This window comes from Hemitrygon akajei, chromosome 11, assembly GCF_048418815.1.
Source record: "Hemitrygon akajei chromosome 11, sHemAka1.3, whole genome shotgun sequence".
NCBI classification, from domain to species: domain Eukaryota; kingdom Metazoa; phylum Chordata; class Chondrichthyes; order Myliobatiformes; family Dasyatidae; genus Hemitrygon; species Hemitrygon akajei.
Window position 1 is genome coordinate 14,923,764 of NC_133134.1, and position 18,610 is coordinate 14,942,373.

Here is an 18,610-nt window from a genome sequence, read left to right on the forward strand (position 1 = left end):
TCGAGTCTGCTCAGCTATTCCATCATGGCTGATTTATTATCCCTCTCAACCCCGTTTTCCTGCCTTCTCCCCATAACCTCAGACATCCTGATGAATCAAGAACCTATCAATCCCTGCCATAAAAATACCCAATGACTTGGCCTGCACAGCTCTCTGTGGCAATGAATTCCACAGGTTCACCCTCTCAAAAGAATTTTTTCCTCATCTCTGTTCTCAGTGTATGTCCCTTTTTCCTGAAACTGTGCCCTCTGGTAGTAGACTCCCCCACAGTGGGAAACATCCTCTTCACGTCCGCTCTATCTAGCTCGTTTAATATTTGATAGGTTTCAATGAGATCAACCCTCATTCCTTTAAACTCTGGCGAGTACAGGCCCAGAACCCTCAAATGTTCCTCAGATGTTAACCCTTTCATTCCTGTGAACCTCCTCTGGACCCTCTCCAATGTCAGCACATCTTTTCTCAGGTAAGAGGCCCAAAACTGCTCACGGTGCTCCAAGTGTGGTCAGACTAATGCTTTATGAAGCCTCAACATTACATCCTTGCTTTTGTATCTAGCCCTCTCGAAATGAACATTGCATTTGCCTTCCTGACTACTGATTCAACTTGCACATTAACCTTTAGGGAATCAGTCAAAAGCTAATCTTGCATATTGTTCGACAATTACAGACAATTGCATTGAGGTTGTACAAGGCAAAACAATAGCAGAATGCAGATGAAGTGTATCAGCTACAAAGGGGCAGAATTGGGGCATTTGGCCATCAAGCCTGCCCTGCTTGTCCAGTGCAGGTAAACAGAAAATGCGGTGTAGGTGAACAATAAATTGCAAGGTCTTAACGAGGTAGAATGTGAGGTCTCTCTTATTGTATTCGGGAACAGTTTTACAGCAGTGGGATAGAATTTGTTCTTGAGCCTCGTGATACATGCTTTTGTAACTTTTGCCCGATGGGAGAAGAGTGAATGTCTGGGATGGGTGAGGTCTTTGGTTTTGCTGGCTGCTTTACTGAGGGCTCTACAACTCATATTCTCAATATTATTATTATTTTGTTTTTTCTTTTTGTATTTGTATGATTTGTTGTCTTTTGTATATTGGTCCTCCGTCTGTGTGTGTAGTTTTCATTGATTCTGTTGTGTTTCTACTGTGAATGCCTGCAAGGAAAGGAATCTCAGTAATATATGGTGACATACATGTACTTTGATAATACACTTACTTTGAACTAAATTTATTTACTTGGGAATTAATTTTCCCAGTTGAGATGAAAGGTGAACAATAGTTAAACCTGCCTCGCTTCCATGAATGCTGCTTGCTCTTCAATACTCTGAACTGGTCTGTGTCCTTGCACTTGAGATTCGCTTTGTCTTTTGAACAGCTGATCCTAATTGTGTGTGCGCAGGCACAGCTTTTATGTGATGCAAGTGAATCCTTGTCATTCCAGGAACCTAGGGTTGAATAATTCCTCTCATTCATCAGCCAAATATGTCGACCAAATAGGTGCAGTGGAAGTGTCTCCAACCTTTAGGTGTTTCTCTTCCCTACTGCCATTACTTGGTCTATCAACATTACTGAGGTCGAGGCCACATGTGGTGTTTAAGTACTGTGGGTTAATCTAATGCATGTTCTCCATGTGCCCCCTCCTGCAGGGAACAGGTAGAACAGAATAGAACTTAATTGTCTTTGCTCCAGTACTGGGGCTCCTAACCTGGGGTCCATGGACCTTGTGGTTAACAGTAAGGGTCCATGGCATTAAAAAAAGGTTAGCAACGCCTGCTCTAGTACAATAGAAATTAAGAATTTTTCCTGTAGCGATGAAGACCAGGCAAAGAACCAAAAGGAAGTGGTTATAATTTGAGAGAACTTATTTATTTTCAAGATTAAGGTACGCTTTTGAGTAAAAGTATAAAATTACTCTCCTGCTCGAGCAGAATCTGTAGCAAGAGAAATCGATGTTTCGGCTTGATGACTTTTCATCAACTTTAGATGTTGACTCTGCTTCCCTTCACATCCATTAACTGGCTGAGTGTTCTCAGTATCTTATTTTATATTTCTAGGTTTTTGTTCTTTATTAAGGTGCATTTTTACTTCTTGTAGGAACTGATTATGAATACGCCTCTTGCAGAATTGGAAAAACGGTTAAAAGACGCACCCTTTCGGCCTCCAAAAGTTGGTAAGTGTACTCTCTTTGGTATTCACAAAGTTACCCTTCTGATTCTAGACCAGTTCTTTAAACAAGAGATCTTAATATGTTAACGAACTGGAATATAGTGCAACACACAAAATGCTGGAGAATCTCAACAGACCTGGCAACATCTACAGAGAGGAATAAACAGTTAATATTTCGGGCCAAAACCTTCCTTCAGTCCATCAAGTCTGCCCTGTCATTCCATCATTGTTAATTTATCATCCCTCTCAATCCTTCCTAAGGGTGTTAAAGGTCACTGGGAGAAGGCAGGAGAATGGAATTGAGAAAGTGAAAAATCAGGCAATGTGGAATAGCAGGACAGACCGACAGGCGGAATGGCCAAATTTTGCTCCTGTGTTTTGTGGTCTTACAGAATATAGTCTTTGTTTTGGGGGATAAAAAATGTAGTTTTCTTCTTGAGGTCCTCCAAGAGGACCAAAATCTTGCTGTAGTTTAGAGGTTCGCAGGCCTCAATGACCCAGAGATGTATGTTGACTGGAGTCAGAGCTTTATGCTTTGGCTCTTGTTAGGTCACCCATGCCAAACAGGTCAAAGGACAGAGGCTAGACTAAGGCTGGTCTACCAGTCATGGGTTCAGCTCAGGGATAACAACCCTAACTTGACTGGTAAAACAAAACTGTTATGGAAACAGCAGTAAAGAATCCTGCTATATCTGATTGACCAAGGACAGACAGAGATGGAAGACCTTCATTGCTGCTCAAAATCCCTGTGGCATAAAGGGCAGTAAGTAAATTATGATGAGGTAGATTGTAAGGTCAAAAGTCTATTTTATCAAACAAGAGGTCCATTCAAAAGTCTGATTAACATTGAGATAGAAGCTGTTCTTGAACCTGGTGGTATGTGCTTTTTGAGGCTTCTGTATCTTCTGCCCAATGGGAAAGGGGAGAAGAGAGAACACCTGGGGTGGGTGGAGTTTTTGATAATGCTGTCTACTTTACTGAGGCAACAAGAAGTGCAGACAGAATTGTGCAATCATGTCACTGCTGTTCAAAAAGCAAAGCTTGACTCTTACATTTGGGAGACGGAATTATGCAATGCTTGCCCATTTTCACTTTGTTCATTTCCTGACCCACGACAATCTAATTAACTTGTCTCCTGAAGTTGGCAATTCACTCCATTTTTGGAAAATTAAGGATGGGCAGCAAATACTGGTCCAACCAGTAATGTGCACATTCTTTCACTGAATTTAAAAAAAAAAAGTTGGTTCTGTCTGCATAGACAATGTTGAGTAAAAGTTTCTAATTCAAAATCTGCATATAGAACAAATTAGCATTTCATTTGCAAAGTCTTATTTTCAGAAACTGTTTTCCAGATCATATTGACCACGAGATCTAAGGTTGATTCTTTTTTTCCTTGCAGAAAGTGTGGAGGGATTTCCAAGCTATAACACGGCCTCAGAACAACTGCACGAAGCAGGTTACGATGCATATATAACTGGCTTGTGTTTCATCTCCATGGCCAATCATTTAGGTATGGATATGGGCAGGCTAAGCATGATTATTGAAAATAGCTTATTGAAAATTTCAGTTCCAGAGCATTTTTTTTCTTGCTGATTATTTTTTGTTTTCAAGTTTTTGATTTGTTAAGTGAAAGTGATTTGAAAATAAACTCTTCTATGATTTTATGGTACAGCAAAGTGGAGAGAGTTTGCAAATCTGGCAGGAGCAAAGTGTGTTGGGAATGGTGAGAGTGGAGCACCGCGGGAGAGTTGTGGGACAGGTGGCAGAGAAGGAATGCTGGGGCAGGGGTGACGCGGGTGCAGGCACACCCAGTCCGAAGGCACCAGACAAGGTTATTTGATTCCAAACAATTGGCTTAATGATCATTACAGGATGTCTCTCTGGTGCTTTCCACTCCTTCCTCTCTCCCTTCCCCTTTTCCCAACCATGATTCTCCTCTCCTTGCTCCCTTCACACTCTCAGTCCACAGTACAGACCCATATCAGAATCAGGTTTACCATCACTCAGTGTCATGAAATTTGTTTCCATTTTGCAACAGTAGTACAGTGCAATACATAAAATTTCTGCAGTACTGTGCAAAGTCTTGGGCACCTTAGAGGGGTGGGTGGGTGTGTGCGTGTGTGAGAAACTTCTGCACAGTACTGTACTTCGATAATACGTTTACTTTGTACTTTGAACCTCTCCATCATAAGTAGTGGAGTTGAATCTTATTGTGCTGAGTGTTGATGTGGTGATATCTATGGTTAACTCACTAATTTAAACTTCCATTTTACAATAATGCTGTTTAGCAGTTAATCTCCTTGACTAATTGTGATAATACATTCAGATTCCACTTGAAATACCACTGTAGTAAAGTTGCAATTGACTACATCCAGAAGGCACTGTTACAGTAAATTAATGTTATTCTTTGATCTGTGGAATTCATTGCCACAGACAGTTGTGGAAGCCATTTTTTGAGTATATTTAAAGCGGATGTTGATAGATTCTTATTAGTAAGCGTGTCAAAGGTGATGGGAAGAAGACAGGAAAATGAGAAAGATAATGAATCAGTAGGGCAGACTTGATGGGCTGAATGGCCTAATTCTACTCTTATGGTCATCTTTATTTGTATGCTCTGTTTTAAATTAATATAAACACGTACAAGTTGTAAATTTTAAAAAAACAAGCGTGTGAAGAGCAAATGCACAGTAAGCACTGGGCTCTGATGTAATTCTTGGTTAGAATACACATGCAAATACTTCTGAGAGTATTAGAACCCTAAACAGTTGAGTTATCAGTTGAGCTAATTTCCTGCAATCTCTGACCTCTGCAGCCTCATCAAACTTAAAAAGGAAGTGAGTATATGGGGAAGAATTGTACCATATTACCAGAACTTGCCCATTAACAGATTTGTCATTGTCAATTTTTCAATTTTACTTTAAATTGTTTCATTGGAGCAGCCTCAACCGAGAGGAAATGAATGTTTGTTAGTCATGAAGTTGCCTGTGACTCAGTAATCCATTTATTTACATTGGTGATTTTAGTTCCCTTAACTTGCAGATTTAATATGTTTAATGTGGATCAGTATTGTGGTGCAATTCAGTGGTTGTACTTTTTAAAGACATTTTTATTCCATTTCACTAGGTTCATTTCTCAGCCCTCCTAAAGTTTTTGTTCCGGCAAAATCTAAACTGGTTGAACCTTTTATTAACAAGTGAGTATCCTTGTTATCAATCTATACTTGTTTCAGCACTTAGTGTATTCAGTTAACAGCTAGCTCCACAAGTTTGCTGGAGCCTGTCCTGAGCTTAGAGGATTGTGTATGTGTGTGGGAGGGAGAATTGCAAATGTTTTGCTGTTGTTGCTTTGTCACTTGTTCTGTTCTGTTTTCTTGTATTCTGTGTTCTCCTGATGAGCATGGTGGCCATGCTATGTTGGCACCAGAATGTGTGCTGACACTTGCAGGTTGCCCCACCTCCACGCAGCACACCCTTGGGTTGTCTGAGCAAGCAACACGTTTTACCGTATGATTCGATGTACCTATGATTAAATAAATCTGAATCACCTGTGGACCATGCAACAAATTTGTTTGGAACATTGTTGGTACAGGCAGTCCCCGGGTTACGTACGAGTTCCGTTCCTGAGTCCATCTTTAAGTCGGAACAAGTACATCCGGTATTATTTAGCATCAGTTAGTCAAATGTTTGTCTTAGTATATAGTATATATTTTACCTTTCTATACATATAAAACACTTAAGAAACATATGTATTCCAATAATTAAACCACTTGGTTGCTTAGTAATAATTGTAGCTTTCATCGGGGCAAGGCCTTTCACATGCTCCATTATTCTCACTTTATCCGTTATCCTTTAAAATTGTTCCAATCTTGACCGACTGTAGCCTAACGCTTTTCCATTGACTGATGGCGTTTCACCGCTTTCTAAACGTTTTATTATTTCCACTTTATTTTCAATCACGATCGCTTCCCGTCAATGGAACAGAAACACTGCGGGTGGCGGGTCCCGAGATCCGCTAGGTCCTAAGGACCACCGCACTGAATTTTCCGGGTCCTAAACTGCACTGCACTGAGACAGGTTAAATGGGACAGGTGGGGGCTGTGCTGGGTTTGGGTATTTGATCCTCCACAATATTCCGCATTGGACTTTAAACTGGAGTTGGCAGTGTTTTTTTTTTACAATGTCGAGTTGCGAGCTCGACATCAATCCAACACGGGAGCGGTCTGTCACTAAGTCGAACTGGGGAACCTCCGTTCTCTAGCCCGGTGCTGATCTGACTGCGCCACCAGCCGACCAGAACGGGGGAGGGGGGGCGGGGTCAAGGTGAATCTTACTAAGAAAAATTTAAGCCAAATACAAATTTAAACACTCAACACAGTGTCAACGGCAATGACTTAAAATGGCGGATGGCATTCTCCTTCCTTGGTTCGTAAGTATGAGTTGTCCGTAAGTTGGACGTTCGTAACTCGGGGACTACCTGTACTTCATTCAAGATGCAGCTGGATCTTTTACAAAACGACTCCTGTGTCGTTGATGTATCAATGGTGGGAAAACACATCTTGAAGGTAAGCAAATTGTTGGAATGACTTTAGATGGCTTGGAATAAGAAAAATTGGTGGTGGATTCAAGAGCATGAATGAACTTAGGAACAATGTTCCCTCTAATTTTTAGTAGTCAGTGTGCGCAAAAATCTTAGTTGTGCAAATTTTTTTCCTGTGACGAAAGTATGTGCGCACTGAATGCACACATGGCACGGTTTATGTAGGTTTACAAAATATTTGACCTAAAACTGCACAGAATAACAACAAAATAACATACATATTTAAGTCACTCAGTTATTTTTTTCTCTCCTGTCTTTGGCATTTACTCATTCTTTGTAAACTCTATCTAGACTATTAGAACTTCCATCCAATTGATAGCTTTTGATTCTCATTAACATTTCCAAGGTTTCTCAGCCTGTTTCTGAGTTGATTCATTAGGCTAGAACTTCGCTCACAGTCTGCACTAGATGCAAGAAAGGTTCCCCCAATGTCCATCAACTGTGCAAGGTTGCAAAACTGTTCATTATGAAGTACAAATGCCACCATTTGAGCAAAGTTTGAAATCAGTTTGGATTTAATTTTTTCTTGCACGGAAAATCTGAAATCATTAAACTGTCTAACTATTACAGTATTTTTAGCTAGAAAATCATGATATTTTAGACATAAGGCATTAACTTGTTCATCGCCAAATGTGAAGTCACAATCTGCAATTGTGGAGAAATCAAAAGCTTACCATTCTTGTACCTCATCTTCAGGAAACCTTTCTAAATGAACAGAAAAACTATAAAAGTCAACAGCGAACTTGTATCTACTGTGATGTTTCTACTATTTTGTTAAGCCATTCAACTTTTTAAAAAGTTGCAGTTATTTTGCGCTTCATACCCTTCACTTTTTGAATTTGGCATAGTGAATCAATATTTTTTTCAATAAAAACTTAGTAAGCTATCAACAGGATTTGAAACAGATCTTTGTAAACTTTACGATATGAGCACTGTCCGCCAAAGTTGGCTGCCACCGTGATGTAGCTGTACAAACCGGAACAGGAAAGGTGAGGTGACGTAAATTAGTGACGTGCATTGCGGTATTTGAAAAACTGACTAACTAGTTAACAGAAACATTTAGCTAAAAGATTATTGTCAATAAGTTTAATTATTAATTACTACATTATTGTAGGTAACTAACCTTTTGTGTGCACATTAATTTCCTTTGTGCGCTGGTTGAAAAACATGTTCGCGCGCACACACGCACAGCTTAGAGGGAACATAGCTTAGGAACAATTTGTAATGACCAGTGTGTGCAATTTGTTTTGCCCAGTGACAACAACGTGTGCACACTTGAATTTTTAAGTGTAACTAAACCTGAAGCTATTCTAAGGATAATGAACTATTCCCTTTAAATGAACTAAGTTCTTTTGCATTTCACGCCCTTTGCTTCTTTGGAATTCAATATAGTAAATCAATAATTTCTTCAATAAAATCAGTATAAATAAGCCAGTTCTAAAATCTGCAGGCAAATCATCACAAACTCCACATTGTCAACACTGTCTGCATCAGAACCCGGAAAAGGAAATGTGATTGTGTATGATCGTGAAATATACTTAACATGCCAACAAGAGAGAGGGTGACAATCTTTTTTTTTGCACCATTTAAATTCCTTTGTATTCTAGTAGCAAAAGATGTGTGCGTGCACACATCTTAGAGGGAACATTGCTCAGGAACCAGGGCCTGAGAGAGAGAATTAACATGGTCCCATTGCATTTGTTTTGGTGTGAATGGTGAATGATCATTATCCACTTGCTCTGTGATATTGATCATCAGTGCTTGTGATGCTTCAGTCAACAGTCCCACTTAAACCTGGATGCTTCATGAGAAGCAATGTCCTGTTGCTAAATGGCATCTGTCACTTCTTCTTCATCTGAGTGTTCTTAGATCTTTGAAAGAGGAACTTTCAAAACGACAGTCCAAATATTTTTAGTAAGTATATTTTTAAAATCTGAGCTAACTACAAGGGATTCTGCAGTTGTTAGAAATCTTGAGCGACACAGACAAAAATGTTAGAGGAACAGGTAGCGTCTGTGGAGGTGAGCATAGTTATATTCTTTTGCCTATCCAAAAATTTGTGTTTTATTTGTAATTCATTTATTTGTCAGTTTGAGATCAGTTGAACTACATCCCTTGAAACTTGCCCAGCGTTTAATTTATTAAATACACTATAAAAGCCAGGACCGACAGTCACCGGGACAGCTTCCTCCACCAGGCCATCAGACTGATTAATTCATGCTGATACAGTTGTATTTCTATATTATATTGACTGTCTTGTTATACATACTATTTATTATAAATTACTATAAATTGCACATTTGAGACGTAACATGAATATTTTTACTCGTGTATATGAAAGATGTAAGTAATCAATTCAATGCAATTCAATAGTTTGTCTTGATAGACTGAAAGAGTGGGTGATGGGGTAAGGATACATCTCTACCAAAGTAGGTGTAAGGCACTCCTTCCCTCCTCTGGCCTGCAGCTCACCTTGGGCAGAGTGTAGCACCTGCTTAGTCCCCCAATCATGGTCACATGAAGCCATGGGAGCAGGTGGTGGATGGTCGTATGAGCAGCTGGTGCATATCACAAGTCCTGGTTATGTGACCATTAATGTCAGGCAGACAATGTCTGAAGGGAATTGATAATGGCTGTGGTCACCTGTCTTGTAAAGACACTACCCAGAAGAAGGCAATGGCAAACCACTTCTGTAGAAAGCATTGCCAAGAACAATCATGGTTTAAGACCCCGTCATACGACATGGCACGATGAGAATGAAGGAGATGTTCTTAGTTGAGTTGATTTGAAATGATGGCTGATGTTGTCTGATGTTTCATCACTTTCGCTATGCAGTTGTATGCCTTTCATACATATTTTCTCCCCTGTTTAGTTACATAATCAATTGTTACTTTTAGTTCTCGTCTGCAAATAGCTGACAAGTTGATGACTGATGGTTTCTGGACCTGTTTCAAGACCTGTTTGTGTATTTATTGGTGTGGAAAATCTGTGACCTAAAATGAGCAGATACTTAATAGCTTAGGTCTTACCTCAGTCTGTGGCTCTTAATCAAAATAGCACACAGAATGGCTGTTGACAGTGGATGATCACTGGTCATTTTTCAGGCATGTATCTCTTGAGTTCTCAGTCTGATGAAAATTGATATTGAGGGTATACAACAGATTCTTCATTTGTCTGAGAGTGAATGAGGCTGGGTGATTACAAGCAATAAAAGCCAGAAACTTTTTTAAAAATTTGACGTGAGCCATGATGTGGTTAAAATTGCACAGTGATACAGTAATTTCTGCATGGAAGTACTGTGTTCCTTGTGAAGCATTGTTGGATGTCTGGAGAGGGGTCACACAAGGTGCTTTGTAAATCGAAGTCTTCTATTTTAAAACATGCAGTTATCAATTATGAGATGTATGGTTGGAATTGTTAATTTTGTGGAATTAGAACTTGGCTTTTCCATGGAGGGTATAGTTAGGGGAATATGGTGGGTGCAAAGTAATCGTATATAAAGAAGAACAAGAAAGATATGGCTGTCTATCAGTTATAGTGGAATAATGATTAAAATTGCAGGGAGCTGCTTATGGTCTACCTGCACTGCACTTTATTCTGCATTCTGAAATTCTTACTTAGTAATAACCATGTGAGCAGTATGCTTTTCACTGTACCTCAGTACACGTGACAATAATAAACCAGTTTCAATTCCCAGGAGATTTTCTGGGCTTTGGCAGCATGGTCTAACTTTCTCTGTTCAGGAGTTGCTCTTGGGTTGGTTGCCTGTGGCTCTAGTGTCAGTTGGTGACACCATTACAAGGGTTAGGATGACATTAATAACTGTTGCCTGTGGATTTGACCTCAATTGTCACAGCTCATAATATTTCAGAACCTGGGAAGGAAGAATGGTTTCTTGCAGTGTCATTTCTGAGGTTTTGCTCTTTAAGCAGCAAACTGCTCGGTAGGAGGAAGGTTTTGGAGGTTGGAGATTTGCGTATTGAAGCATCAGTCATTGACATCTATCATGGAAATGGTCCATTTCCAAATAAATTTATGATCAAAGTATGTATACCATACACAAACTTGAGATTCATCTTCTTGCAGGCAGCCACAATACAAAGAAACACAATTTGGCCCACTGGTCCATGCTGACCAGTGGGCCCCTTCCTTATTTATCCCCCTTTTCAGCATTTGGTCTCTAGGTGGTTTAAGTGTCCACTTCTGGACACTTGCTAAATGTTGCCAATGACATTTTTTCCCACAGTGCTCTCTGGCAGTGCATTCTAGATTCCGATGCACAAAAATAGAAGGATAAGACCAGGAGTAATTTAACATGGTTGAGCAATGGTGGAGGGCCTGATTTATAGGGAGGGGATCTTTATAGCTGAATCTTTATTCCTTGGAGCGTTGGAGAATGATCACAGATTTGGATAAGTTTGACAGTCAGATTCTTTTCCCCAGGGTTGGTCAATCCAAAACTAGAAGGGCACAGATACAAGATGTGAGGTGAGAAAGTTAAAAGAGAACTGAGGTAACTTCTTCACACAAACAATAGCACTTGGGATGAACTGCTATTGGAAATGGTTGAGGAATGTACCATTGTAGTATTTAATAGGCATTTGGATAAGTGTTTGGAAGGTTCTGGGCAACTGAGACGAGCAGGGGGATGCTGTGGTCAGCATGGGCCAGTTGGGCCAAAGGGCCTGTTTTGTGTGCTGTATTACTCTAACTCTATGAAAATGGTTCCAAAAAAAGCAGGGAAACCCTACTGAAAAGACGTTAACTGGATCTCCTTGGAGCTTTAAATCTACAATACTTTACAAACCTTCTTGCTTCTCAGTCACTTTAGCCACTTGTGGGCTGTTGGTCAAGCAGTTTGCCACTGTCTACATGATTGAGACACTGAACAAATTTCTTATCTGCCCTCTCAGTTGAATAAAGTGTTCTCCCTGGGGCCTGCACCCATCCGTCAAACTGGACCATTTGAATTGCCTCGTCACTTATTTCACTGCAATACTCGGGCCGAGATGCTTGATCAAATGAAGGTTCTCGGGCCAAAATGTTGACTCTATTTCTTTCCATAAATGCTACCTGACCTGCTGAGTTCCTCCAGCATATTGAGTGTGTTACTCGTGTTTAATTTAGAAGTTTTTTAGGAGACTCTGGGTTTTGGGGGCAGTTCATTTTCAAAACTGAGAGATGCCACAAAGCCCAAGAGTGACCGACAGGAATGAACAACATCACAGTGCTCCTTCACTTTATATGTGCATCATACTTTCTAAAAAGAAAGTCCATAACAGTAAGGGGTGCTGTTAGTTTTAAATGGCAGCAGAGAGCATGAAAAGGTGAAACTGCTTTAATACTATTGCAGTCACGGAAATCATTAAAGCACATGTCTGTAGTTCCAGTGAAGAAACAGATAATGTCAGTTGACTATTCATACAGAAGGAATTCTAGGTTAGGGTCGGGCTAAAGTTTATCTTCGTTTGACAAGCTACAAAAGGGCCTTTTAATGTTTCATCACAGTGTCATGCCCACAGTGTGCTTTAATATGATAACACCACATTCCCTATCTGTACTCTATAACTCTGCTGTAAACAAGCAACTTGCAGGCCAAGTTGTAAGAAGGCAGTATCAAACAGTTGGCCCCGTTTAATGTTTGTATGATTAGACCCCATACAGCAGATGATTTGATGGGCATCAGGAGCACAAAACTGGACAGTCTCAAAATTAGGAAATGTATGGGCTATTGACTGAAGTATTCAGACCAGAGGTACCAACTCTAAATCCAAGTTATAACTAGCTTTTCTTCCCCTGGAAATGCCAGAATAAGATCAAGAGGGTAGGAAAATTAAACTCTAATTACTGTTCTGCTCTATGTGGCTCTTTAGCAGTTCCCAATGTAAAACGCTTGTTGGAACATGATTTGTTTATTTAAATAGGCTGCAGTCACTATCTTGAGACAATCCACATAGAAAATGCTTAGTAAGTGGTATCCAAGAACCAATATTACATCTTCAGCAGTAAATATGAGAATTAGTAGAGACACAATTAGAAAGGAAAAGTTTGAAATAAATCATCTTGATGCTGATAAAATTTTAAAAAGTCTCTATTATGTTCAAGGAGCTCTGAGGATGGTCGTCTTGGAAAACAATATGACAGGAGTAGAATGCTGATTTATCGTGCAGTTAGAAATAATACACCATCAGATACAAGTAACAATCTGCTATAGACAGCAGAGAGTGTGAAATGCACCTTTACACATTTAAAATTTTTTAAAAATGTACTCTTGCAATAATTCACTTTGAAGATTAAGCAAGAATAATAAGAAAACCTAGAAGTGTGACGACTTCTCAACTACCACTGCTACTCTCCTCACTTTATTCACTCCTAAATTCCCTATTCCTTCGTTTTTATCACTCAATTTTTTTTTCCTCTATCAGTTGGCTGTTACTGAACTGCACTTGAGAAAAGACTACTTGCACAAGTATGAAGCTTGCTATTCTGCCCTCACTCTAAAGAATCCCCCGTTTCTCAAGCTAGGCGGATGGATAAACTCTAGTCCTGGTGGAGTTATAGTCTAAAGACAGTTTTCTTGTTCACCAACACATTACAGTAAGCAAGGAGCTGAATAAAAAGACAGTACTTCTCATGAAAGATGTATTCAAATATTGATTAAAATTCCTTCGACTTCTAATGAAGTGCTTCTAACTAATAGAGACTAAATGAATTGTACAATGACATAAAAATGGCTGAACTGATGATGAAGGCTAATTGCTTAACAGCACAATAATAAGTAATCAACTACAGCTGTGAACTTACAAGTAAGCAGTGAGATCTAATAATTAGAAATAAAATAACAAAACCAAATCAGGAAAGACGTAAACACTTGCCGACACTTGTAATCATATTGAATAATGTAATATTCTGAAAAATCAAAACGAGGTAATTTTTCAACAATCTAATTAAAGGGAATTTGCAAATGGAAGTGATGTTATAATAGAAATCATAAAGTAATTGGGCTAGCATACAGGGCTTTGACCATTAAACAAGAGACACAAGTTCAAATTGCAATATGGGAAGTCAAGAAATATTAAGGTAAAGTAACTAAATGTCTACAATATGTTAATATTGGATTGTCATTAAAAACCTATTTGATTCAGTAGGGTGTATTTGGTTTGGAAACAATAAATGTCAAAATTGCCTGTAATGTCAGCATCCCATGAAGGAATTTTTTTTAAAATAACTTGAAACCTGGTCAACTAGTTTCGCTGGGCTTTCACTTAAGAGCAGACATTCATATATTAATGATTAGTGCGTTCTTATGATAACAGTCTGCTATCTCTACAGCACCATTAATACCAGCATGAGAAAAAGCTGCCGGATTGTAATACAAGTAGATATAGTTTGTATTTGTTGCACCAAAATTCACCTTTGATCCAGTCACACACAATGTATTCAAATTTTTTGACAAATCTGTTTCACTTTCTAAGTTATCTTAAAATCTTTTGCTGAATCAAGTAAATTAAAGTTGTAAATTATGTAAATGTTTCTCTTCCATTTCCAAAATTAAACAGAAGGAAAATATTAATTCCAGCTCAGTTTGGCATTGCCAAATCCCAATCTGGCCTCTTGCTGTCATTGTATATCTTCATTATAGGCTAAATTGTGTGGATCCTGCTATCACTTGTACCCATTAGTGTCTATCAGTTCATTTTGTTTATTTTAGAAATGTGTAGAGGCCTGCACTAGGGAAGCATATGTTAAATGTGAACAGAACTCATTACCAGGCGATGTATTTTCCCCAAATTCAGCCATTCTTAGTACAAGTTTGATCATTGCTTATTGAGAGGGAAAATCATCTGAAATGAGTGGCCAGTGCACTTTAGAATTTTAAAAAAATTATAATACAGTAAGTGGAGAAGAATCAAAAATGCAAGGTTTAATCCAAAATATCAGGAATGGGAATTCTTCCCCCCCCCCAAAAAAAAATCATGTGTCAATGTCCATCCGTAAAGCAAAATAAGAACTGCTTTACATTCAATTAAAGTCAAGATGGTGACAAAGGGGACCAAACCTTCTCAGCTTCTCTATTATATTAATTTGCTTACTTATTTTTTAAAGAAAAATAGTTTGTGAAAATTGCACACTATAAATGCTATAAAAATAAATTTTCAGCACTTTAAAAAAAAATGGGTGTACATTTTCATATTGGGAAATGCATTCTGCTTGTTCAGAATCGCCACACAGAAGAAAATGTAATTTGTGGTCTTTTTAGATAAAGAATGACCTGTTCATGAAGATGAGAAAAATGTTGTTTTGAAAAATGGAACATTTGTATAATACCACAGACAAGAGAAAATCTGCAGATGTTGGAAATTCAAAGCAGTGCATACAAAATGCTGGAGGATTGCAGCAGGCCAGGAAACATATATGGAAAAGAGTAAATAGTCGATGTTTCAGACCAGTCCTGGGTCTCGGCCCAAAACATTGCAGTTTATTCTTTTCCAGAGATGCTGCCTGGTCTGCTGAGTTGCTCCAGCATTTTGTGTATGTTCATTTGTATAATACAGTGTATTTCACTTAATTGGTCCTTTGGTTTATTGGGGCAGCCACTTAATTGGGAGAATTCTTAAAGAACGAAAACTTCTTTGCAATTGTGATCGGAGCTAAAGCATTTATGGGGGGAGAAATCAATTTCATGTTTCTGGGGATTTCCCTCCATTGTGTCTTGTTATTTGTCGACTAGCTAAAGAACTGCTCATTTCCGAGCCCAAAATTATCTTCTATTGTATTAAAACTTCCCCAGTAATTGGAACAAGCTGCTGAAAGTTTGTCAAGTCGAACTTCAGCATAGTATTGGCCAAAACTATTTCTTCCCGAGCAACAGGATTGTAATCGGGTGGTTTAAAATGTACAAATTTCAGCAGGACATGGCGTCAATATTAATTATATACCTCTGGAGATGTAAATTAATCATTCCAGTTCTTGCTAGTTTTCCCAACATGTTGTGATTCAGAGATTTTTTTAAAAGCAAAGGAAAAAACACCTTAGGAAACTAAAGTAAATCTATAAATTCCTTAAACATCTGGAAGAAGGCTTTTTTAAATCCAGAAAATTGAACTTCAAATTCAATATTGAAAACACAGAAAAGTCTGCAGACGCTGGAAATCCAAAACAACACACACAAAATGCTGGAGGAACTCATTGCGTAAGACAGCATCTATGGAGAAGAGTAAACAGTCGACATTTTGGGTTGAGACACTTCTTCAGGATTGAGAAGGAAAGGGGAAGATGTCAGAATGAAAAGATGGGAAGGAGGCTGGCTGGAAGGTGATGGGTGAAGCCAGGTAGACGGGGAAAGGTGAAGGGTTGGAGAGGAAGCAATCTGACCGGAATGGAGCATTGGAAATAGAGAAGGAGGGGATCCAGGGGGAAGTAACAAGCAGATGAGAAGAAGTGAAAGGTCAGAGTGGAGAATAGAGGAAGAGGTGGGGGAGGTGGTTGGGCGGAGGCAATTTATTTACCACAAGGAGAAAACAATGTTTTGCCACCAGGTTGGAGGGTACCCAGACAGAATATAAGGTGTTGCTCCACCACACTGAGGATAGTTTCATCTTGGCACAAGAGGAGGCCACGGATTGACATGTCGGAATGGGAATTAAAATGCTTGGCCACTAGGAAGTCCTGCTTATGGCGGAGGTGCTCAACCTAACGTAGCTTGCATTTTAATATCTTCTGCGGATCACGTTCCCCTTCTCCCACACTCCCTATAAATTCCTAAAGATGAGCACTGAAAATTCTTATGAAAAATCCTAATATACATTATGCACACAAATCTATTGTATATTACCTTGCTGCAGGGTGTGAAAAATATGCCCCGAATATCAGGAAAGTGTGGCTGTTGTTTTCTCTTGCAATTAATAGTACATATTCATTCTTCATTTACACCATTAGGTAGGCAAACTTGTTCATCTTAAGTTTTCTTCAGAAATAAATCCTTAATTCCTAAAGGGGGCATCACCGAGGTATGGTCCCCAAACCCTTGTGCTCCATGTTTGCCCCTCTTTCTCCCACCGTCGGCTTGTTACCTAAGAGATATAAAGACACAACAATGAAGGCGTAATTTCTACTATGTTGATTTTAGAAGAGTGTATGTAATAGTAGTCACCCCAGCTTTTGTTGCTTTGTTACCACTAAGGCAGCAGTCAAGGCGAGGAGGAGGTAGTGATTTTCAGTAAAGGCCTCCCTGTCTGCTTAACTGGACAGCAAGGCCTTGTGGATGGGATGGGGAGTCAGAATCAAGTTTAATATTACTGACAAATGTCATCAATTTTGTTGTTTTGCAGCAGCAGTACAATACAATACATAAACTATAAATTACAATGAGTAGTGCAAAATGAGACTCAAAATTAGTGAGGTAGTGTTCATGGGTTTATTGTCCATTAAGAAATATGATGGCGGAGTGTGTCACACGCTGAGTGTGTCTTCAGCTTCCTGCACCTACTCCTCAATGGTAGCGTTGGGAAGAGAGCATGTCCTGGCTGATGGGAGTCCTCAATGAAAGGGCTGCCTTTCTGAGTCATGTCCGCAATGTTGGGGAGGCTAGTGCCCATGATGGAGCGGGCTGAGTTTGCAGCCCCCTGCAGCTTTTTCCGATCCTGTGCAGTGGCTCCTCCATCCCAAGTGGTGATGCAACCAGTCAGAGTGCTCTCCACAGAAGAAAAAGGCGGCGAGGGTGGGGGAAAACCAAGGCGGAGAAAATTTCTCCGGTACCTGCCGGTAGATGAAAGCCTGATTCCTCTGACAGGCTGCTCTGTCCATTGTAGGGTATTTTAATATGTCAACTTGTGAAAGTTTGTGCCTGTGATTCGAGGTTGACTAAACCCAGATTTTACCAAGGCTGTTTGAGTTAGAAATTGTTTGGATTTTACCACAGAAACCTACCAGTAAAAATTTAAGTTAAAATTCTAATAGAGTGTTGCAAAGAAAGCTGCAGTGTTTGAGGTACTATTTTGAAACCACGATCCTGCCTGCTCTTTGACAGATGTAACAGATCCCAAGGCATTATTCATAGAATATCTGGAATTCTTTGTGTGGCACTGACTGATATTTATCCATAAGCAACATCATTCTAATAAATTATCTGATGTTTATAATGGCAATATGTCAGGAAGAATTTTCCGGTCCAATCCCCAGTCCTTGTTGCTAGAATTAATGAGGAACGGAGGTGCAGGTTGGGGAGCAGTTCTCTTTTTGGTACTTTTCAAAGGGTCCAAGAAATGACGGCTGACTTCACCAAGCTCTGCAGTTAAATGTGGTTCTCAAATCAGATCCTGTTAATTGATAACAACCACCCAAGGCTAAGCAAGAGCTGGATCATCCCAGAGCATGTGATCTTAATCTTGTTTGAATCAGTGTTAAGTGAGATCTTTTTTTAAAAAGATTCTTAATAGCTTATTTCAGTATTTGATCTTTAATTTTATTCCAGCTACTGGAGTTCAAGAAATCCAAGATATAGTGATAGCCTCTAATGTTACAAATTTTATCTACTCAATTGAAAATTTAACTGTTGATGGTGTTAAGCTTTTAACACCTAGTTAGGGAGATCTCCCTATTTTCAGATAATCACTTAGGTTGGAGTGATGGAAATCCACTTTTGGTCAAGTCTGCTTGATAGCTCAAACACTGCAGTGTTTTACTACTACTTGGAATCAAACTGAAACGTTACCTGCAACTTTTGACTGTGTTGGAAGAAGTTATCTTGTTAGAGAAAAAACATGTTTCACAATTAACACTCATGGCATGAAAGGTGTTTTGCTCCTGGCTATTATGTTAATCAGATAATTAATACAATATGTAAATCTGAAGTTG

General features: G+C 39.2%; 1 protein-coding gene across 2 annotated transcripts in view; it reads left to right on the plus strand.

Annotated features, from left to right (window-relative positions):
* The window catches only part of parn (poly(A)-specific ribonuclease (deadenylation nuclease)), a 165,259-nt gene that overhangs the window by 40,779 nt on the left and 105,870 nt on the right, over positions 1 to 18,610 (plus strand). For both annotated transcript variants that reach the window (XM_073060256.1, XM_073060257.1), the window contains exons 16-18: positions 2,087 to 2,162; positions 3,558 to 3,668; positions 5,282 to 5,351. In XM_073060256.1, coding sequence (XP_072916357.1) covers positions 2,087 to 2,162; positions 3,558 to 3,668; positions 5,282 to 5,351 — 257 coding nt within the window. The remainder of the gene's footprint in view (positions 1 to 2,086; positions 2,163 to 3,557; positions 3,669 to 5,281; positions 5,352 to 18,610) is intronic.